We start from the raw sequence: 21,514 nt of genomic DNA on the forward strand, positions 1-21,514 counted from the left end.
ATAAAAGTATAGCAATTCTCTTCTCCAAATGCACACACTGACCTATGTAAACACATGTTAAATTTGGTAAAAGTTTGAGGGAAATATTTCATTAGAGCAATACTGAATTCAGGATTCCAGGTCGCAAATTGCTCTTCCCAGTTTATGGCCCTTCTGTATATACACTCCCACTCTGATGCTCCCTCCTCCTCCCCTCAGTATTATTACTTTAATAAAAACACTTTGCAAATTGAAGCATTCAGATTTAAATGAGAGACAATTTGAGGTGGATTCACATAAGTGTCTATTTCTCCCTCTTCCTTTCATTAAGAAAATGGTAAGGGTTCATCATTCACAACACAGTATCCCAAATCTTTCATTAAAGATCCTGACTCAAGTCTCAGGAAATTTTGTGCAGTACCACAGACATAGCAAACTGAACATGCATTCAGCAAAACTCTCAAAGTCATACATAAAGATGGCAAGATTAAATGGCAACAGTACTCAGAATTATAACCATTTTTTATCCAAAGATTTAATAGTACATTACCAAAGGAACTAAGCATCAGTTTCCTCATCATCAAAAGGAAGACAATGACTAATCACAGACAAAATGTGTATTTGCTTTCCAAACCAATACTACTAAAAGGACATGTCCTTAGAAAAAAGCATTGTAAGCTTACATTTTTTGGTATTTCAGTTACTGATAGTGACATATGCATGACCAAGTGCAATATTTGTTTATATGTAAAATATATCAAGAAATCTTTATTTCTAAGTTACATTTAAAATATACTTTTACATAAAGAATACTTAATGCACGCAGGAAAGGAGTTGTAACACCCATTGAAGCCCTTCAGTTTTGAGGAAGAGTACACAGAAAAGTTGCACAGTTGTAACAAAACAGAGATGGAAACATTTACTGCAATAATCAAACAGCTGTTTATATAATGATTCTAAATACAAAACTTGATGAAAAATATTTAATTCAAGACAACAACGAACTAAAAATTAGTTCAAATAAAAATTATCAAATACAAAATAAAAATTTTCAAATAAAAATTATCAGAAAAAGACATACACGTTTTTATTATTTCAATCCTACATTCCAAAAAATAAACTTCGGGTTTTGTTTTTTCTTTAAGGACATGTTTCATTTTTTTCTCACTGAAATATTTCCTTTTTAGGTATCACCTGACTGTGTCTAAGTAATGCCAAAAGAACTTGCAAAAAGTATGCCTAACTAATTTGAATTAGTATGTATAAAAATAATCAAGATAATTGATCTAAAACATCACAAATTAAAAACTTCAAGTCTTGGTATTGGTCAGATTTTAAGAAATATAGAAGTTTTGTCAGCTTTATAGCAAACCTTTTTTAAACAGAACAAATATAATATTACTGTTTTATGTAGCAAAAGTATTTCTCCCTTTGAGGTGTGGTATTTTAAATTTAAAGATCTTTATGTATTTGAGAGAAGGAGCTTCTCCTTAGAAACCTCAGAAAAATATAATCATTCTTTGATCCTGAATATCAGATTTGAATACTTCAAAGAAAAAGAAATATCTAAAATAGATAAGCATAATTATACTGATAAATATGAATGGGAAAAGGAAAGAAACAAGACTGGAGATGCTGTTGAAATATAAAGAACAAAGATCACACCAACAGCTGACTGCACTTGAGAAACTATCATTATCTGAAATCCTTCTAAGCAAGAAAACATACCAGCAACAACACTCATCTTACTGCTGAGGGTCACCCGGGAAAATGGCAATCCTGAACATTTCGTGACTCGTAATCAAGTTTGATTATTTGATTCAACAACTTCAAAAGACCCAAAACTATTTTCCATTATTTCCTAGTGCTTTATGACAGTATGGTGATTAGCAAAGAAAGAGTCATAAAGTGAATTCAAACAAAAATTTACAGTACTTTCTGTGCCAATACTAATAACCATTCATGTTACACTACTCCCGAAGTTCAAGTTAGAGGACTGAGGAGGTAACTTGCTAAGAATATGGAGATAGCATGTTAAAAAAATTAAATTAAATTAAAAGAGCACTTTTCCAAATAAAAAGGCAACAGGTTTTAAATTAACAACTGTATGGTCCTGCTTTGTCAAATAAATACAGCAGCAGAAGAAACTTTAACAGTTTGAATTTGTTCAGCCTCCCTGAAGAGATTTCTTCTGTGTGGCTCAGTGTTACAGAATTAACCCATTCAAAACCCAAACTTCATTCACAGACACTGACATCTATGCTTTGAGCTAAAATTAAATACATATATATAAATATACACAGACATACACTTATCAATTAGCACCATCTAGTGGGGTCAGTACAATTTATGCAATGTGAGAAATGTGCAGCTCACTTTCTGCTTTTTCTACACCCTATGAAACATGTCATGATACAGCACAGGTCACACAATTAAAAAACTCAGATGCAAAGACAAAAACCAGCAACAACACCACAAAAAACCAAATAATTCACAACATTATGTTTTTCCCTTATAAATTACATTTTAAGAAAAACACTGACAATGAAAGCTGCACATCCATACATATGAAAATTTACTGATAGGAATAAAACTCCGACCTTTTAGGCATTCATACACATGCAAAACACAATTAAAATTTAATTACTATCTTCTATTCTTACTCTTTTGCTTCCCTATCACGTGCCTCAAGAAAAATCTGCCACTCTTTTAAAGAAGCTACTCTGAAGCATCAGATAATGCAAAAAACCCTCTTCTTTAAGGCCTCCACCATCAGAGCAAAGTTCTGCTGTAAGTACAACTTCTGCTAAAACTGCATTGAAGTCCCAAAAACACTGGATCCCAACCCAAAACCCTAATAAAATAACATTTATTTTTAAATATTCACAATAATTAATTTTAAAAAGGTCAACTATAAACAGATATTAAGGACTAACCTTAACCATTAATGCAGTTTCTCAAATATGAAATCTAGAAATGGATTTTCAGTCAATTCTGCACTTAAAACTGCAGGAGACTTAAGTCATACAAATAAACGGTGCTGGAGAACTTCAAGAGTAAAAGCCATCAGAGGTAGACTCCCCCATACAACAAGCTTAGGCAAGACAGACAAATAAAAAAGCTGCAAGTAAAAAGCAGCTGTATGTGAAGGTGCTTAAATGAAGCAAGCAAAATCTCTACCAGCCTCAGAACATCACCATTCCCTTCTCCCTCTGCCTGCATACAGTCCACATTAAAAAAACCAAGCAAAACAAAACAGGAAAACAATTAATCACTAACACTATGTTCATACTTATGATTATTAGGACATGTCACCAGTGTAAAATTAAACATTTACTTGAATGCTCTTTAATGACATCTTGGCCATAAAAGCAAAGAACACCTATGAAGAAATTCTTTTGATTCAAGTCTTCCCTTGTTTCTAAAAGCGGTGACTGATCACTAAGCCTTTCAAGCAGATCACAACATACCGAACAGACCTTGGACAATGAGGGACAGACACAAAGTCACTTCTATTTTTTCTGGGAAGAATGGTAAAAAGTAGGTGAATAAAAATTGAAAAATTTGGAGAAAATATGTAAATAGGGGGAAAAAGTTAAAATTAATAAAAACTAATAAAGGAAGACTTGCAGTGGGTACTTCCGAAGGCACAGAATGTAAGAGAAGCTGCTGAGGCCTGCACACTGCAACCAGGGGCCAGGCTACAATTAAAACTGTGTGGAAATTAAAACAAAGAGATTCTAATAAATCAACTAATGCAAACAAGCAAGATTTATAGCAACAATTTTAATTTAAAAAGACATGAAGACAGCATCTTAATTTTTACTTAAAAGCATACAGGGATGTGTTAGGAGTAAAATGTCCCCAGTAAGTTCAACCAGAAAATTACCATAGTGTTAAAGGACAGAACTAATTCTCAACCTTTCCTGTAGAGGACAGAGAAACGCCAACACTTAAGTGCAATGTGTGCTGTAGGATAAATAGAAATATGAAAAATAATGACAAAATATTGGAAGAAAATTGCAGTAATTTAGGAGAGATTTACTGCCATTTCCCCATACCTTTTCAGACCAGTGCACTTCAAGTTTTGCACTAAATCATCTAAGCATGCAAACCTGTTTCACAGGAAGCTTCAAATCAAAGCAAACATATTAATTTATTTTTATATTGGAAGGGGTAACACAAATGTGTTTGCACAGGTGTACAAAATTACAGCCATGTCATATCTTTAAACATTGGAAAGCTGGTAGAAAACAGCAGAAACTGTGCAATGAGGAGAAAAGAGTAACGAAGATAAGGGAGCTGCATTGATACTCCTACCATTACAAAAAAGAATATAAAGATAAATTTAACAATTTCCACCTTGTAGTAAGGATCTATAAATACACAGACCAGCAACACAAAATGATCAACTGTTGGGATGCCAAGAGATTTCCTGACAGTTTCCAACCTTGAACTGTTCCCCAGCTCCAATCCCCTTTTTCCAAGTAGGATTCAACCAAAACATTAGCTAGCATGACCTAGCCTGGTTGATACTGCATTTGAATATGAAACCAGCAAATATTTAAATAATATCAAGAGTATCATTATCCAGGGATGTTTTGTTTTACATTTTTATGCCATGAATCATAACATTAACAGAACCAAAAGGTGACACATTTCCTTTTCTATTGTGCAAAAATGTCAATTAACCCTTGATAGAACAAGAGATCAAAAATAATGATCCAGCTTAACTCACTTGAGTTCCCCCACCTCAATCAAAATACAGTGAAGTACTTTAACCATACCCATCTTTAAACGATCAGCCTCAAGTGTACAAGAGGTCACTCTTGCCTACATTATTAAACTGGTGGGAAAGCTGAAGTAAGTAAAAACCAGGATGACATTCTCACAGAGAAGCCATGACAGAATGGTTATGAAGGGATAATAAACACACATAACACAAAGTGGATTAAAGGCCTTTCATACATTAAAAATTCATTTAGCAATAGAAAAAAAAATAGAAAATAGAAAATAGAAAATAATCCAGTTGTAGTAAGCTAAAGGACCAATATACATATTCAGAAAACACAGAGAGGAAGAGCAAAAGTGGGACAAAACACGGGCTCAAGCTACACATAGGTGTTGCTTGGTAGTTTCCTGTTATACCACAGAAGGAAAATATTGCTTTCCCTTTGGGAGAAGACAATAATAAAACTTGGTCAGATTATTAGACAGAAATTGGTGGAAAGTGTACGTTTCCAAATGAAAGCGCACAGGCACACAATTACAAATGTTTTGTTGCTTGGCACGTTCTAGGGTATGATTTTTAGTTATCCTTTAATGATACACTGAACTTCAGTATGATCAGCTTAGTATTTCAGATGCCAATTAACATGATTACAATTATGGGTTACTTTTTTCTTAGAATGTTTGAAACTTGGAAATTCAAAATTACACTCTGATTTATGGTTTGATCCTGATTAAAGCTGTGTATGTCTACAGTGTCATTACTGGATTATTTAATCACTAAATCTCAACAAAAACTGCTCTTTTCCATGAAACCAAATCTGTAAAGCACATTAAAACTGAAAATACTTTATGAAGATGATATCCATAGTAAATGTAAAGCAGTACTCAAGGCTACCCCATACATAATCCCTAGCATTTATAGCTGGCAGGACTGGGGTTTTTTTAACCCCTACTATCAAAATAATTGAGACAATCATGTTTGTGAATAACTGAAATCACAGGAACTACCTTGTACAGGTTGTGATTGCTAGCAAAAGCCAACAAGCAAGTTAGAAAGAGACAGAGAGATAATACAGATTTAATTTCCAACAAAGACTGTTTTCCCCCCCACCATGCTCTCCACTCAGTAAACATCATGTTCTTCATAAAGAGTTGTGCTGTGCCTGAGCCACTGGGGCAGAAAAAAGTCAGTGGCTCCAAGGTTCAAAATCATCTCCTCTGGGAAGAAATGATTTCATGTTAGTGCTCTATGAAACGGAGTGAAGAAGAAAGGCAGCATGACCGAAATAAGAGGGAAAACAACCTAAAATTGAAGGAGAGAGCACTAAGTGCCAAATTAGCATTAACATTCTCCGAAAAAAACAGTTGTGAAGTGCTGGCAAGCAAAAGGATCAAGAGGGTTATGCCGATGCACCTAGTACAGTGAGTGAATTATAAATAATGAAATTAAAATAAGCAACAGAATGCAGAAGTCAAAATGGTTTATTATTTTATTGATAACAGTATTGATGTGTTTACATCTCTCTGTGTGAGATCCAAGTCCAGAAAATGATAAAAAGAGTATGCTTGTATTTCCTTAATGGCGTAGCCAGCAAATAAGAGGAGACCCTTATCTGGAAGGACTTACAGTCTTTTAGTTTGCATCTAATGAAATAGTGCAACTTTGCAAATACATGAAAGCAATGTAGCAAACTAGCTGAAAGCAACGTTTTCCCTAGGAATTTTTATAGCCACATTAACAGGGCATACAAATATTTCCTCTTAATCCACTTACTGTCTTAATTTTCCTAAAAGACAAGGAATTAATCCAAGCCTTATTAGTAGACAAGAAATAGAAGAAGCCTGCAGACATACATGGGAAAAAACAGAGAGGTAAAAACTGGTTTTAAGGAGTTGGGGAAGACAGAAAATACATACCACAAGGTATGCACATGCAACTCTACATGGCCCACTGAGGCACCAGTGATGTTTGAAAACAACAGCTCTAACTTAATACCACTGAATGCCACCACAGGAATAAGAAGGATTTTTTTACACTGATACCTCAGAGTGGTTCAGGTTGACCAAGAAAGCATGAAGCCCTTTCCTCTGTAGCACAGAAACAGACTATGTCACCACACTGGAGATGTTATGTCACAGTGAATCTGTACATTTAGGTTTTGCTATTGTATTGAAGGCACAGTCAAGTTACAGCAATTGCCCATAATAAATTACTTGTCCTTGGATTGCAGTCAAGGTTTTGCACAGTCTGACTGGGGGCGGGGGCCAGCCGCCCACAGAGGTGGCTTCTGTGAGAAGCTGCTAGAAGCTTTCACCATGTCCAGCAGAGCCAATCCCTGATGGGTCCAAACATGGGCATGCCACTGGCCAAGGCTGGGCCAATTAGAAAGGGTGGTAACGCCTCTGTGTTAACACATTTAATAAGAAATCAAAACAGAGGTTGTTGCACAGTTTTAATTCCAGCTAGAGAAGAGCAGGAGCAAGAACATTTTAGAAGAACTACCATGCAGACATCAAGGTCAGTGGAGAAGGAGGGGGAGGAGGTGCTCCACGTGCTGGAGCAGAGATTCCTTTGCAGGCCGTGGTGAGGACCATGGTGATGCACCTGTGCCCCTACAGCCCATGGGGATCCATGGGGGATGATGCAGAGATCCCCCCACAGTCTGTGGAGGAGGCCATACTGAAGCAGGCAGATGCCTGGAGGAGGCTGTGGTCCAGTGGGAGACCTGTGGAAAGAGGGGCCCCTGCTCCCAGGCTGGAGCAGCCCATCCTTGGAGAACTGCACCCTGTGGAAGAGTGACCATGCTGCAGCAGTTTGACAGGGGACTGTTGCCTGCAGATGGATTCATGTTGCAGCAATTCACAAAGAGCTGTTGCTCATGAAATGGACTCATGCCAGAAAAGTTCACAGAGAACAATCTCCCATGGGAGGGACCCCACAGTGTGAACAACTCCTCTCCCTGAGCAGCAGGAGAAGCCTTGGGTGATGAAGTGACCATAACCCCCATTCCCTGTCTCCTTGCACCACTGGGGTAGGAAGTAGAGTTGGGAAGGAGGGAGGAGTGGGAAGAAGGTGCTTTTAAGGGCTTATTTTACTTCTAATAATCCCGCTCGAATTTTGTTGGCAATAAATTCACTTTGTATTTCTAAGTTGAGCCTGTTTTGACCTTAATGGCATTTGATGACTGATCTCTCCTGGTCCTTATCTCAACCTATGAACTGTTTGTTGAATTTTCTCTCCTCTGTGCAACTGCAGAGAGGAGTGAGTGAATGGCTTTCATGGGTGCCTGGCATGAAAGCCCAAGTCAACCCATGACACTTGCACAGCAAGTAAGCCTTATTCTTTGCATGCTCTAAAATCTTATTTATTCAGCTCCTAACTGGTTATTCTGCAGTGACTGTGCACCAGGTAGAGAGCACTGGTATGTTAAGCACTTGCATAAGTTACTCAACATAACTTATGTTTGGACACCACCACACCTGCAAGGAGAACACTGGGTTCTACAAGAATACACAGAAATGGCTATTAGACCTGCGGTTAAGAGAACACTGCTATGCAAACAGTGCCATGTGGAAGTCTAAAGGGATAGTGCACACCTACCATACTACGGTGCTCTGTTCTTCCTATGCTTCAAAAAGGAGGAAAAGAGTTAAAATAGAGAGAACTGAAAATAAGGATTGGTTTTGGTTTGCGTTTAAGTGCTTAGGGCAACACAGAAAAACAAAAAAAAGAAAAGATTAGTAAAACCCATGCTTGCATTCCTGTACTGCATACCAAGGAAAGACAGTGAATATGTGTGTCACATAGCAAGTATTAGTGAACACTACAAATGAACTTGACGAGAATTAGCTGGAGAAAGGATACAACCAAGACTTCCAAAAAAAAGAAGGAAAGCTAATATAAGCGGTAACAAAACCTTCTGGAAGGAAACACTGGCAGGCATTTTTGCTGGATCTTAAAAGTATGATTTTTATTAAATCTTATTGTATCAGTTTCCATGCTTCAGAAAGATTTTACAACTATCACGTCCCATCCTCCTTAACTCTTACAATGTTTTCACACTGCAGAGGTTGGTTTGGGTAGTTATGGCTTTCTGTTCTTAAAAGGAAAACAGTCCAAGACAGTAACAAAAAAAATGTTTTAAACACTCCCTCACATGTTCTGCCACAGAACTTCTGGTCCAAGGAAAAAGAACACTGTAGAAAAACAGTTTAAAATTACATTATCCTTGGATGTCTTGGATTTATCAGACTATTACTGAGCAGCTTATGAGACCTTTCATTAGTCTCAGTATCATAGACAAAAAATGTATCACTTTGGTTAAGTAAATACTGCACAAGCTTTTTAAGACAAGAAAAATCTGAGTATGAGCACAGATTTTGGTTCTAAATGTTCCCTTTGAACTGCTGTACCAGTTTGGTCACCAGGCTGGTACACTGCCCCCTTGGTAACAATGAAATTACAGACTATTTATCTTAGAAGGATTGATTTTCTTATTTTATGTCCAGTCCATTTTGGCTGGATTTCTGCTACTCTTTGGAGGTTTCCCAGCAGAAACTTTAAATCAATTACCACTGATCCAAAAAAAAAGCCTCTGTCTGGACTTTAACCTAAACCAAAATTTTTTCACATTCCAAAGCACTGATTTATTCACAAGTTTCAAGTAATACTCAAAGACAAACACTTCACACCTCTGATTTAATAAGCTTATCTGCTTTATTTTCCATTTTAAAAGTTTGTTGGTATACCCACCTGTAGAGACTTCTGATAACAACCTAATTTCTACAGCTTTTATGAGACTAAACTGTCAACAAGACAATTTGATTCTTTTGGGATACGATCTTGAGTTTTTTATTATTGTTTTTAACAAAATGGGTTGATAGAGGAGTTGATGACAGAAACAGGACTTCCTCATAAAAATCTAGATGAAAAGTTGCAAGTGCCTATTACTACACACATTAGCAGCTCTGATTTAGAAACTGAAAGATCCTAGACACACCAAATGTCTAAACTCCTGACAAAGAAGTTAACACTAGATACTCAGTTAAATTTCTACCAAAAATACAAAATAAAAATACATGAAAAAAAACCAAACCAAAACAAAAAGTATTTACCTCAGGAGAACCTGTTCAACAGACTTTGAACAGACAAAATTATAATTTATGTCCACCAGCTGCCTACTTCCTAGTAAATGACATACTAGCTGCAACTGTAACAAATATTTTTACTTGAACCATCAGATAGGATCCATATTTCACAACTACATTATTCCATCCACTTGGCCCTAACTTGCATTCTTCTACAAACAAGGCTACACCATCTAAAGCTATGCTTAAATAAATAGGAGGTGCATTTCTTCACTTAACTGAAGGCAAAAATAAGCATAGGTGTGTATGAGGGAACACACATGGAAAAACAACTCTGTCTTTACTTAGAGAAAAAATATGGAAGGTTGGGGGATTTAGCTATTATTTAAAAAGGAATCTTTTTTTTCTTTTTTCTTTTTTTTCTTTTTTTTTTTTTTTTTTTGCTTATTTCTGCCCAGTTATTACCTGATGTACTGCATTTTTATACTACAAAAGCATAAATAAGTCAAAGGGTTCAACACACACAGAGTGACAGAAAATACCTAAATCTCAACAAGAGAAGCAATCATTTGCTCTATGTCTGGCTGCTAGCTACCTTTTTTCCTAATGTTTTCATGGAAACAGTATCACCCTGAATAAAGTAAAGATCCTGTACCATTTTCTATAAAATCTCAATTACCTTATTTTGATTAATCTGATCACTGTTCCCATGGAAATTAAGTTTAAAGGCAGCTGACTGCCTCCAGCTAAGAGTGATCTCTTTACTCACAGATTTCAGTTGCTGGCAATGGAGCAAGTCTCAAAAAATCACTTTGGCTTCAAAAGTAACACTTTAAGTTTATGTGGCATTTCATGAGGAGTAACACCTTGCATTACACTTTTTAAAAATGTAATAATTTTGATGGAAGCAAAACGACTCATTGCTTCAGTGGTAATTACTCCAAATAGGAATGCTAACTATTGTCAGTCATCAAGAGGCTTTCTTATAGAGCATTCTTTTCCCAATAACTTTCAGCTTTAGGTAAATAGCATGGAGCAAGTTTGCATTTTGATATATTAATTAGACCATTACCTACAAATACTTTGGATGAGATGAGTACTGAAATTCTAGTATTCTTCCATATATATTCTGTACATAAAACCCAAGCAGGAAGCTTCAAAAGTTAATTAGAGATCAACCTTACTCTCCAGAAAGTGAGAAAAAGAATGGGAAAAAGCCTTCAATTTCTTCCATGCAGTCTTAATACATCTTCATAGAATCAGTATCCTAATACTGCCACATACACCCCAGTACCTACTGCTAGGTAGCTCTTTCGACCCAAAAACTGTATCATGTTTTACCAATAGGAATTAAGGCAAGACTAGACCAAACCTACTTCAACAAAAGACTTTCACTGAACAATGAAACCTGCACAAAATTAAGATTTCCTTGGTCTCTGATGATCTTTATTTAAAGAATGACAAATAACTGCTATCTATTATCTAATTCATCTTTATTAATGACTCCAACTATAGTAAATTCCTTCTCGTCTTGCTAGAAATACCAAAAGTTTCCACACCAGCACAACAGACCACATCTGTGCACTGCTTGGACAGTCTGTGTTACAAGAGTGATCACTTTACTTCTGCCGTGAGGAGGCTTTGCCTCCTTTCTCTGACTGAAAGATGTAAACTATAACATACAAAGCAACCTTGCTTGACTCTCCTTTAAAGTATGAAAAGCAATTAAATTTCATTGGCCATGAATTGTTACTGGCTATCAACCACCTTCTCCACACTCACTTCCTCCTCCTGATGTCCAGGTGGTAAATCCTTACTCAAACTGCCTTTTCCTTCATTTTTCCTATCTCCAAGGCAAACAGCACTTCAGACCTCCACACGAATTTAGAGAACTGCAGCCTATTCCCTTTACTGAGGAGGCACAGCTTTTTAAAAATAAATGTTTGAGAACCCACTCAGCAGTAAAGAATCTTAAGGACTTCAAATATCAAAGAAGCATTTTTCTGATTGAGCTATCAGTTTTAATAATTCCACCCACTCCAAGAAGGTGGGTCTCCACCATCTTCAACTCTCCAGTACTTTTCCTCCAAACCATGACCCTCTCACTGTTAGATAAGCTGAGGTTAGGTCCAAAACCCCAGTGGCACTTTCTCTTCTAGTGCATTTTCCAGGTTTGCAGTTCTTGAGTAATGGAGCTCCTCTGAGCTCCTTCTGATGTGGCTGGTTTTGTCTGTCCTGAAATCAGAAACCACTCTCACCAATGCCTTAACAGGTGCAAATATATTTTGCATCAAAATCCCCTCACAAACAAACCCAGCTCTCTTCCTCTTCTATATGATTAACAGGGAAAAAAAAGTATTAGGACATGCAGAAAATAGACAAATTGAACAATAAATTATGAAGATTGTATAAATATTACTTCTAGAGAAAGTATATATGAAGAGCAAAGTAATGGGAAAAAAAGCACCTTGTATGTCCAGCAAAAAGTATTTCAATGTCAGTTTCAAACTTGAAGCGCAGAAGTAGTCTGCACTTCCACTAATGATGGAATAGTAAACATATTCCACCATGAGCTTTCCATGCAGAAAGCCAACTAACTCTATCTCAGTATGATCACCAACCTTCATTTTTTATCATGTCATGCTCAGGTCTTACACTACCTAATACATTCTCCTCAAGCCACTATCTACTTTTCAGGCAACTCAGAGAAGTCATTCCCTCCGTCAGTGGATCGTCCCCACCAAAAATTCAGAACAATACATACAGAACAATCAGTTGTAACTCAAAACTGATATAATCAGAAATCCATTTTCTCCACATTCTTATGGGAAGAAGATCCAAATCTTTGGACACCTGAGCTTGCACCACTTGGATGCATGACATGGGAGGTGAATGCACATGATCTGTGCAGCACACACCTGGATGCTGGCTGCAGAACAGCTGACATATCACAGTGTCAGGGAAAGCTGCACCATGTGAGCTTTCACAGATGCCAAAATAACCTGAACATCTCCCACGAACAGTTCAGGCTTAGTACATCATCTGCAGATAGTTGATTTTATCACTATGGATGTGTCAAATCAATCCCTTTTACTTTGCCTTAGTCACCTTAGGTTTTGTAAATTCTATCTTTATTTTTCTTATTGCCAAAAACGGAATCACACTATACTGAAACCATCTACATTTACATATTGAAAAATATGAGTATTCACACTGAAAATTTCCAGAGCTTCTGTACCACAATGACTGTAAAATTTGGGCTATGTAACCAAGTAATTCAATTTACATGCCAAAGAAATTTCACCAGGATATACTTGACTAATTTATTTTTGATATGTTTTAGCAATTTACATGGTCAAACTCTAGCACATAGAAAATATACTTTCTTAGAACTTCAAGTCAAATCATATCCAGGTGAAACTAGGAAAATTAGCGTAAATTAGGTTTTGCCAGGCTAGCTACCAAAATACTATGCAGTTACAATAAAATCAGACTTGATTCACCAAATATTCCTTACTTTTGCAGTAGGTTGTTTTTTCCTACTGTAACATATAGCTTTTTGAATGTACAAACTCTTCCACATCAAGAGAAAGTGCAACACCACTTGCTGTGGCTTCTTTTTAATAATGGAAAGTACAGTATTGAGCTGGCCAAAAACAAACTGCAATTGGTTATGAAATATTCTGGTAGCTGCGCAACAGGAAAGTTTACTCAGTTCTTGAACATTACATCCACAACCAGAAATGTTTAAGGCAACAGTGCAAGTGGAAGCTTCATCCTGGAGCTAAACAGACAAACAGTAAAACGTGTCTGGTGCACTAACAGCAAGCAAACGCACATGGAAATTCTTGCCACTCTTCTAAAAATAATCCAAGGAGTAGTTAGAGCACATCTTTATTTATCCTTTCTAAAAAATATCCAAGTTGAGCACGTGTACTATTTCAGGTATCAGCTACATCAATGCTTGTAATTACCCTGAAGGATCTTCTCCTCATGTTTCTATCCTACAAATCTCTACAGAACTATTGAGATCTCTGCTATATAAAAAGGAATGAGATGGCTGAAGATTTTTGGTAAAATCTGAGTCATGTAAGAAGACAAGGAAGCAGCAAATTGAGGGAAGCAGAACCAAATCTTAAATGCTATCCAGAACCAGTTTTCCCTTCCAAACTGTCAACAACAGTTGTGGGTTCTCTCCTCTTTATTTTACTTTGTAAACTAAAATCTAATCAATAGACTCCTTTGCAAAGAAAAGGGACAGCAAGAACAGTTGCATCAGTGTTTGCTGGTTTTACTAACTACAATAGGAATGTACTGTAGGGAACAATCCAGTATTTGCAGGGGAATGGATTGGATGATCTAATACAACTTTTCCATTTCTGACTTCTTAGAATAGCTTAGGCTCATCCAAGTTCTCAAAGAGTTTTCTGTCCAACAATACTGAATGAAGAGAACTCCAAGACAAGGTTTGGGGCTTTTTTTTCTTCTTCTTTTTTTCTTTTCAGTATTAAGAGAGCCAGGATAGCAAACCATATGCTATAGTGTACAATCATGAAGAAAATAAATACCCATAAGAAATTAAATACCCATAAAACTTAGAATACCTGTAGAAAAAGTAGAAAGTTCCTTCTATACTTAATTATTTCAATAATTTTGGAGCATTTTATCCATTTCATAACTTAAGAAAAAAGCTCTTTTATAATATCTGAAATTATTAACCAGCAAGGTAAGAAGATCGGTATAGAAATTTTTATTACATAATGTGTTAGAGAATATCAGTGCTAATTGGTAATATATCAATGCTCATTTTCTTCCTACACTGACACATACCAGGATCACAACATCCTTGGCTCAAAGCTAGTGCACATTTTTTCCTTTCTTTTTCTTTTTTTATTACAAAATATGTGTCATCATTCTCTGTCTGCAGAATTAAAAACATTTGTCTTTGCAAGTACAGTTGACTTGAAGAATTTACTGTTAGGAAAAACAGTCTTTCACATTAAGACACCAGAACTCAGAAAGAAAGATTTTGCACTCCCAAAGTCTTGTAACAGGGAAAAACTACAGCAGATGGGGCTTGTTCTTCTGCTCTTACAGGTCTCTTCCTAAAAGGCCAGAGATTGTCTTTTCTAAAACTTGAGAGGATACTGAACAATCCTTCTAAAAACGCATTAAAGGTCAAACAAATACCACGAGTTTCACATACAGTTAAGCCCATCTTGAGGCAGGTATCTGAACTAGGTAACATTTTGAAAGCTCTTCATACCCCACTTTATACACCAGATCTCCACAGAAATCAAAGGTGAGGTTTGACAGCCTGTGACATGCACTGGGTCAGACCAGATGCTCTTAATAGTCTCAATTCTTGTAATTAAAAAACTTTGTGTCTCAAATGAAATTAATATATTATATTAAAGAAGGGCAACTAGTGAACGCTAAAGATGTAGTTTTGCAATTTCAAGAATGACATCTATTTTAAGATAGTGTGAGGCTTAAGAGGACATTAAAAGAAGAATCAACAGGGTCAAAGTTACATACATGTTTAATATTTGGACCTAAAGAGCACAAGATAAATAATGAAGACGGTTAGAATACTTTAGTACCTTCTTGTTGTAATTGCAATAAAGTGACTATTCACTGATCTCCTTTCTCATGTTTCTTTTCTGTTACAGTCAGAGAGCCCAATCTACCCTGCAGTAACAAACAACATGGTAACCAGGGCATGCAACCAGGAGAGTCACGAGGAGAGCCAACTGCTCCAAACTGAACTGAGAGCATACTCCAAGTCAGTCAACAAGTTAACTGCTGTCTTCCTTTGGAACGAGGGGCAAAAGGCAGTAAGTGAGGGAGCCTGAAAAAGTTTACATTTTGCCTGGATAAAAAATGAGAGCGAATGTTGAAGTGTCAATGTTTCACAGATCCACACTCATTTTCTAGCCAGCCTTCTTTAATTCCCAAACCAGAAAGAAAACCAATTTAGCAGCTGACCTAACATTTTGCTTAGATACACACCACTGTCAGCCTACATCAGAAAGATGACTGGTATTCCTCTTACAGTGATCTTCTGAACCACCTGCACAGACAGCTGCAGCAAAGCCACAAGGAGTCTGGGAATCACGGCACTTTGGAAATGTTGATTAAATTCTTTAGGCAAGCATGTATTGCCAAGCACTGTTGCACTGTTTGTTGCTTTTGCATATAAAATGCAAAAGAGAGCATTTATGTTTACTTTTATATGTAAATTCTCAGATATTTTGAAGAGTATTACCAAGCACTTGACCAAGTATCAACATTATTACATCTTTTTCCAGAATAAAATAGCGGTAAGAAAAGGGAAAATGTGATTCTTTCAAACCTACTCCGAAATAATCCCAGCTTCCTTTAGATCAGTAATTGACAAGGGTAACAAACTCTGCACAAGTCTGGATATATTCATGGCATGGGTTACTACCATCCACTGACTCATTTCAGACCTCAGAATTTCCTTCCAGCTTGATTTAGCTCTGTACTGGGGACTGAAGACATACTTACCATTTTGTAGGAGTGGAATATTTTTAACCAGCTGATTGGTCCCATTTTTCAGCTCCACATGATTTTAAGATTATTGGGATAGCTCTGTGTACTCCCATGGCATGCTTTGATTTCTTGTTGCTGATCATTTTTGTAGCATAATATTTTACTCAAGTATTCATCCAACTTATTTTAGGCTGTACTTTAGTCCAGCCTATTTATGAGCAAAACACAATATTAAATGGAGACAAGCCAATAAAAGAAACAGCTTACTAGAATTTCAGTTGACTTTGTTAAAGGAAATTATTTTAAATTAATGTGGCTACTGAACTCTTGCCATACTTGACCTCAGAAAATATATTCCTTCTAATTTTTGCTGTGAACATTTATTTATTTAAGCTAAACTCCAGGTCTTGAATGTTGACCATAAAAAAGTGTCAGATTTCCTGCTACTATTTCGTACTCTTTTTTTCTAAACAAGGGCAAACAACACATGTTTGTTGCATTAGCATTACACTGCCAAAACATCACTCTTAAATGAAATCATCTATGTATTTTTGGTAAAATCTTATTTAACAACTTCCACCCTGCCAGAAACAGAGTTAAAACAAGGCTGTTTTGTTTTCACTGAGCAACAGTTTGGTCACTGGTTTACTAGATGGCGCTCAAAACATTTTTCCATATGCTCTTCTCAAAGAGAATCTGACTTAAATGTGGTTTACCTTCACCAGTGAATGAAGGCTTTTTTCACCAAACATATCCCAGAGGAAGGTCAGGTCTTCCTGGCTGTCCACATGTGGCTGCAGCTGGGCTGGCAAGGCAGCCAGCAGCTCGTACAGACCTATAAAATGAAAATAAAACACAAAGTGTAATCTAGGGTGATCTCATTAATTTCACTTAACAGTTTTGTGTAATTGGCTGCCTGAAGCATGTCATTTTAACTGAAGAGGGAGTCTGGAGTATCCAGCACAACATTACCTTGTACCACCAAAAGGAACATTTAGAAAAAATTGCTAAGAAACAAGTGTTAGCAGTGTACTTTTTACCTTGTCACAGTTGTCAGGCTTCTATGTCCATATATATTTACACAAGGTTATGCAGAAAATTCATAAAAGTTTTGAGAAAAGGACAAACTCAGAAAAAAAACATACATTCCTTTGCTTAATCGTTATTCCATTTCCCTTGATGTTAGCCAAAGAGTGAAATGAGTCATGAATAGGAAAAACTTCCTTAAAAGAACAGAAACTGGATAGGGTGGTCCACTAAAAAAGGATTCGTGGTTTTTCTAAATATTTCTTGCTAATATATTGCTTAATATTTTTTTTTCAACCCTGTGCTCAGAAAGGATCCAGAGCAATACAAAAGCACCTTCTCTGTTTTGCAGGATTAAACTTTTAAAAACAAAACCAACACAGTCTTCCCAGACACACATGCACACAGAAATATTTCAGTAACATTTTTAATTTGCAGGTATGTGAGATTCTCTCTAGGGCTAAAGCAATTGCTGTTCTCAGTTATTTGTGGCACACCTCAGCAGCGGTCTCCGAGGGGCAGACAGTAGCTCACTGTTCCACGGTAGCGTACAGCAGAAAATATCCATCGTGCGCACAGGCCATCAAAGTGCTGTCCAAGAAATGCAGCAACAGTGTTTGCAGCAATCCTCCTCAGGGAGGTAACCTGGCATGAGCTGATATCAATTCATAGCACATGTTTAATTTTCCAGTGGGATTACTCGGGGTAAAAAGGACAAAATGCCTTTTTCTCCTGTCTGCTGTCTACAAAAACATCAATAGTCTCCTGGGATCCAAGATACACGGTCCTGTTATTATTCTTAATCTAAGTGCTGCTGTTCATCTCAAGAACAGATTTACAACATATTCTACTGGTAAAAGAACATTGCTACAAATTACAGGTTACCTACTGTTATTATGTTATTATGCTTATTATCTCCCCAAAACTTATGATTTAGAATATTTATTAGTAAACAATTTCACAAATTGTTTACTTTTCAGGCAGTACATATCCCTTTTAACATTACATACAGCACCTCTGTGTTCTGATTATTTACATTTTCATCTCTTTACTGCCTCTCAGTAAAATATTCTGGGGAAAAAAAAGTTATTTCCAGATACATTCTTTTTGTATTCCAAGCGTTTTTTGGTGGTTCATATTCATTTCTCTTAGAATCCTGCTTTTATTTAAATTTTTTCTTGTTTCTGCTTCAGAAATACTGCAAAAAGAAGATACAACTCAAACCACTGCAATTTTGCAGACAGAAAATAAGACCATCAAGCTTTGCCTAGCAAAATATAATCACTGATTAAGTTGACAGTCAGAGAAAAGAGGTCTGAGTGGGACCTGTGGCTCCAACTTCCCAGATTGTTAGAACTTCAGAACTTAGTAAAAATGGTTGTTTTATGGCACAATTTATGAAAATAGTTTAATTTAGAAAATTAAAACATTTCTTTATTTTTTTTTATTTAGAAAATTTTAAAAATTCTTTACACTTGGCCACTTTTGTTACTGTAAATAGAACCTGAAGGCTGTCAGAAATTGGAATAGAAATTTTCAGTGTAAGCTTGCACTGGGGCATAACTGCTTAGCAACAATTCCTGTGTGTCATTCAGAGGAAAGAAAAGAGTAACTTCAGCCACTTCCTTCAAATAAAAGGCATGTAACAGAGTAAGCTTTCTTTTCCTTGATCTATCAGATCTGCTTAAATTCCACATGTAATCAACTATAAAACTATTCTCTCCTTGTAACTTGCTCCTCAATGCTTTGATAATCAAATCCCTAGTGAAAAATAAAATGGAAGTTTGTATTTCCTGATGGATTAACTGTTAGTGACACAGGGGGAGACTGAATCTGTCATAATGAGACTTTGGTTTTACACATGAAACTCCCAGAGAAAAACCCCACCTGCCAGCACTCCAGGAGTGCCGAACCCTGCAGGTGCTTACACACAGGAAGGTTTCAAATCCAGCTCAAAAGTTTCTGTGAGCTTTACTTATTTATAGAGTCATGAATTGCCCCTTCCAGGGAAATGGAGTCCATGTTCCTAGTGCACTACTCCAGCTTCAACAGAAATGCACACAATCTGTGCAACTCCCCTGGGGGAGTGGAGACAATTAGACAGGTGCTGACTGATTTTACTCAGTATCATAGCCATGCCTCTAGTTCTTCCTTGCTTTGGCTCTAGAGTCCAGTGTTTATAGCAAGAAGGAAATGAGAATCTGGCCCTTCTCCGCAGCAGTGGAAACTGAGGACTGTGCCATGCAGTGTGTGCTGGAGAACACCACAGTCTTGCTCTTCAGACTCCTCCTGAAACTGAATACTATAATACCATGAAGCCAGGAATTAAAAAAAACAACTCCATCAAGGAGCCAGGTAAAAATCAGGCAGAAGGAGGACTTAGTGTACTAACCTGAGAAGAACAGAACACAAAGTTCTAGAACATGTCTAAAGTTAAATTTGTGTGATTACAGATCACCTGACTCAGCTCCAGAAGGTAATGGCAGAAGGTGGTAGCACCTGTAAAGGTTTACCTTTTCTCTTGTTCCTTCTTGTGCCATCTCTGGTGTGTGGCACCACAGAATCAAAAATTTTCAGATGGACATTCTGATTTTTATATATTAAGAAATAAAGTATGTGGATCTTCTACATACACCTCCATGTAAAACATGATTTTCACTTGTGTCTAAATTACAAGAAATATGTGTATGTTATTCATTGCACTGTGAAGAAACTGAAAATTGTGGCTGGCATGTGACTTTACCAGCACATGGCATATTAGAGAAAGTGCTTTTGTGAAACAGACAGGGACACAATAATTTGTCAAGTTAGTGTAAACTGGTACTGAAGTTGACACCACTACATTGGCAGCTACACACTGGCCAAATTTTACTTACCAAATCCGAACAATTGTCACATGCATCTTTCCTACACTTGAACAGCAGTAGCTCAAATTCCTGAAGCCCTATAAGATCTCACTGTACAGAGATGCTGCCATGCCGCAATAGAAGTAATCTGAATTTCATAGCAGAGTGCTTCACATCAATTCAAACCTCCTGCAAAACTTCTAAGTAGTATTGCAGGTGGTTTTAGAAGTCAGAGCCAAAGGCCATGGAAAAAAAGTGCAATTTTAACAATGGTTTAAGTTCTGTCAGGCTGTTAAAATCAGATTTTTTTTAATTGTTCCAGTAGCAATTATGTAGTCTGGGGATACCACATTGAACACTTTTGATTACTTCTAAAACCAAAAATTAACTTTGCAAAAGCTCATAGTGATACCCCCTAAAATAGAGATTGTTTAGCAAATTAAAAATGCATATTCATATCATAAGCCCCGGGGTGAGATGTATCAGCACCTCTAAGCTGAATGCTACCACTGCCTGCCAGGCCTTGATTATGCTCTTGGTCTCAATTTTGATGTTTCTCTTGAAGTCTCACCTTCTTGAGTCACATGGCATGCCTGGACCTCACTTTTTCTGAAAGCTGCCCACAATGTAAATAAACATGACCAAGGGCTTTAAAAAAAATGTATCTAGAAGCTGTTAAAAAAAAAAAAGCCAAGAAAAAAATCCTGTTGTTTTTAATGCCTCATGTTGGCACCACTGTGTGGAGTGTCCTGCAAAAAAAAAAAAATTGCTTTTATTATACACTTTTGCTATTCTATTCTATTCATAGGTTCTTGACTTTTTTCTTTTTTTTCAGTCTAGCTTGCCTAAGTTTAACCAGCATTTATATTCAAAAGGACACATGCACCCATCGGAATTTACTGGTATCAAAATACTTCGGGAGTCAAAATTCAGTAAAGTAAACATGACTCACACAAGAAAAACTAATTTATTTTGATTTTTGAAAGTAGATAATTTATTCCCAGAAGACATGAGCATACATAAAAAAACACTAACAATGTGATTAAACATGAAGATGTAAGACAATTATGCAATTTTAAGAGGAGAAGTAAGTCTGGTCATTCCTACAGCGCAGGGGTAACAGATAAATTTCAACTTGCTCTTTTAACACACTTAAGCAGTTACTGTCTTCAGAGCACCTTCAACTTTTTCTAAACTTAATTAATACAACTTTGTTTCCTTTGATCTGAAGACCAAAATGTAGAATAATGCAATTTACAAACATGTACAGTAGATTTGCACATGCAATCGGATTTAAGAGTAAGAAGCAATGGAAACCTTTTCAATCA

General features: G+C 36.6%; 1 protein-coding gene across 2 annotated transcripts in view; it reads right to left on the reverse strand.

Moving 5' to 3' along the window:
* The window catches only part of MPP7 (MAGUK p55 scaffold protein 7), a 148,791-nt gene that overhangs the window by 77,211 nt on the left and 50,066 nt on the right, over positions 1-21,514 (reverse strand). For both annotated transcript variants that reach the window (XM_066199535.1, XM_066199543.1), the window contains exon 4: positions 17,031-17,149. In XM_066199535.1, coding sequence (XP_066055632.1) covers positions 17,031-17,149 — 119 coding nt within the window. The remainder of the gene's footprint in view (positions 1-17,030; positions 17,150-21,514) is intronic.

Source organism: Chamaea fasciata, unplaced genomic scaffold (assembly GCF_029207755.1).
Source record: "Chamaea fasciata isolate MVZ Bird 193981 ecotype frontalis unplaced genomic scaffold, bChaFas1.0.hap1 SCAF_1, whole genome shotgun sequence".
Lineage (NCBI taxonomy): Eukaryota > Metazoa > Chordata > Aves > Passeriformes > Sylviidae > Chamaea > Chamaea fasciata.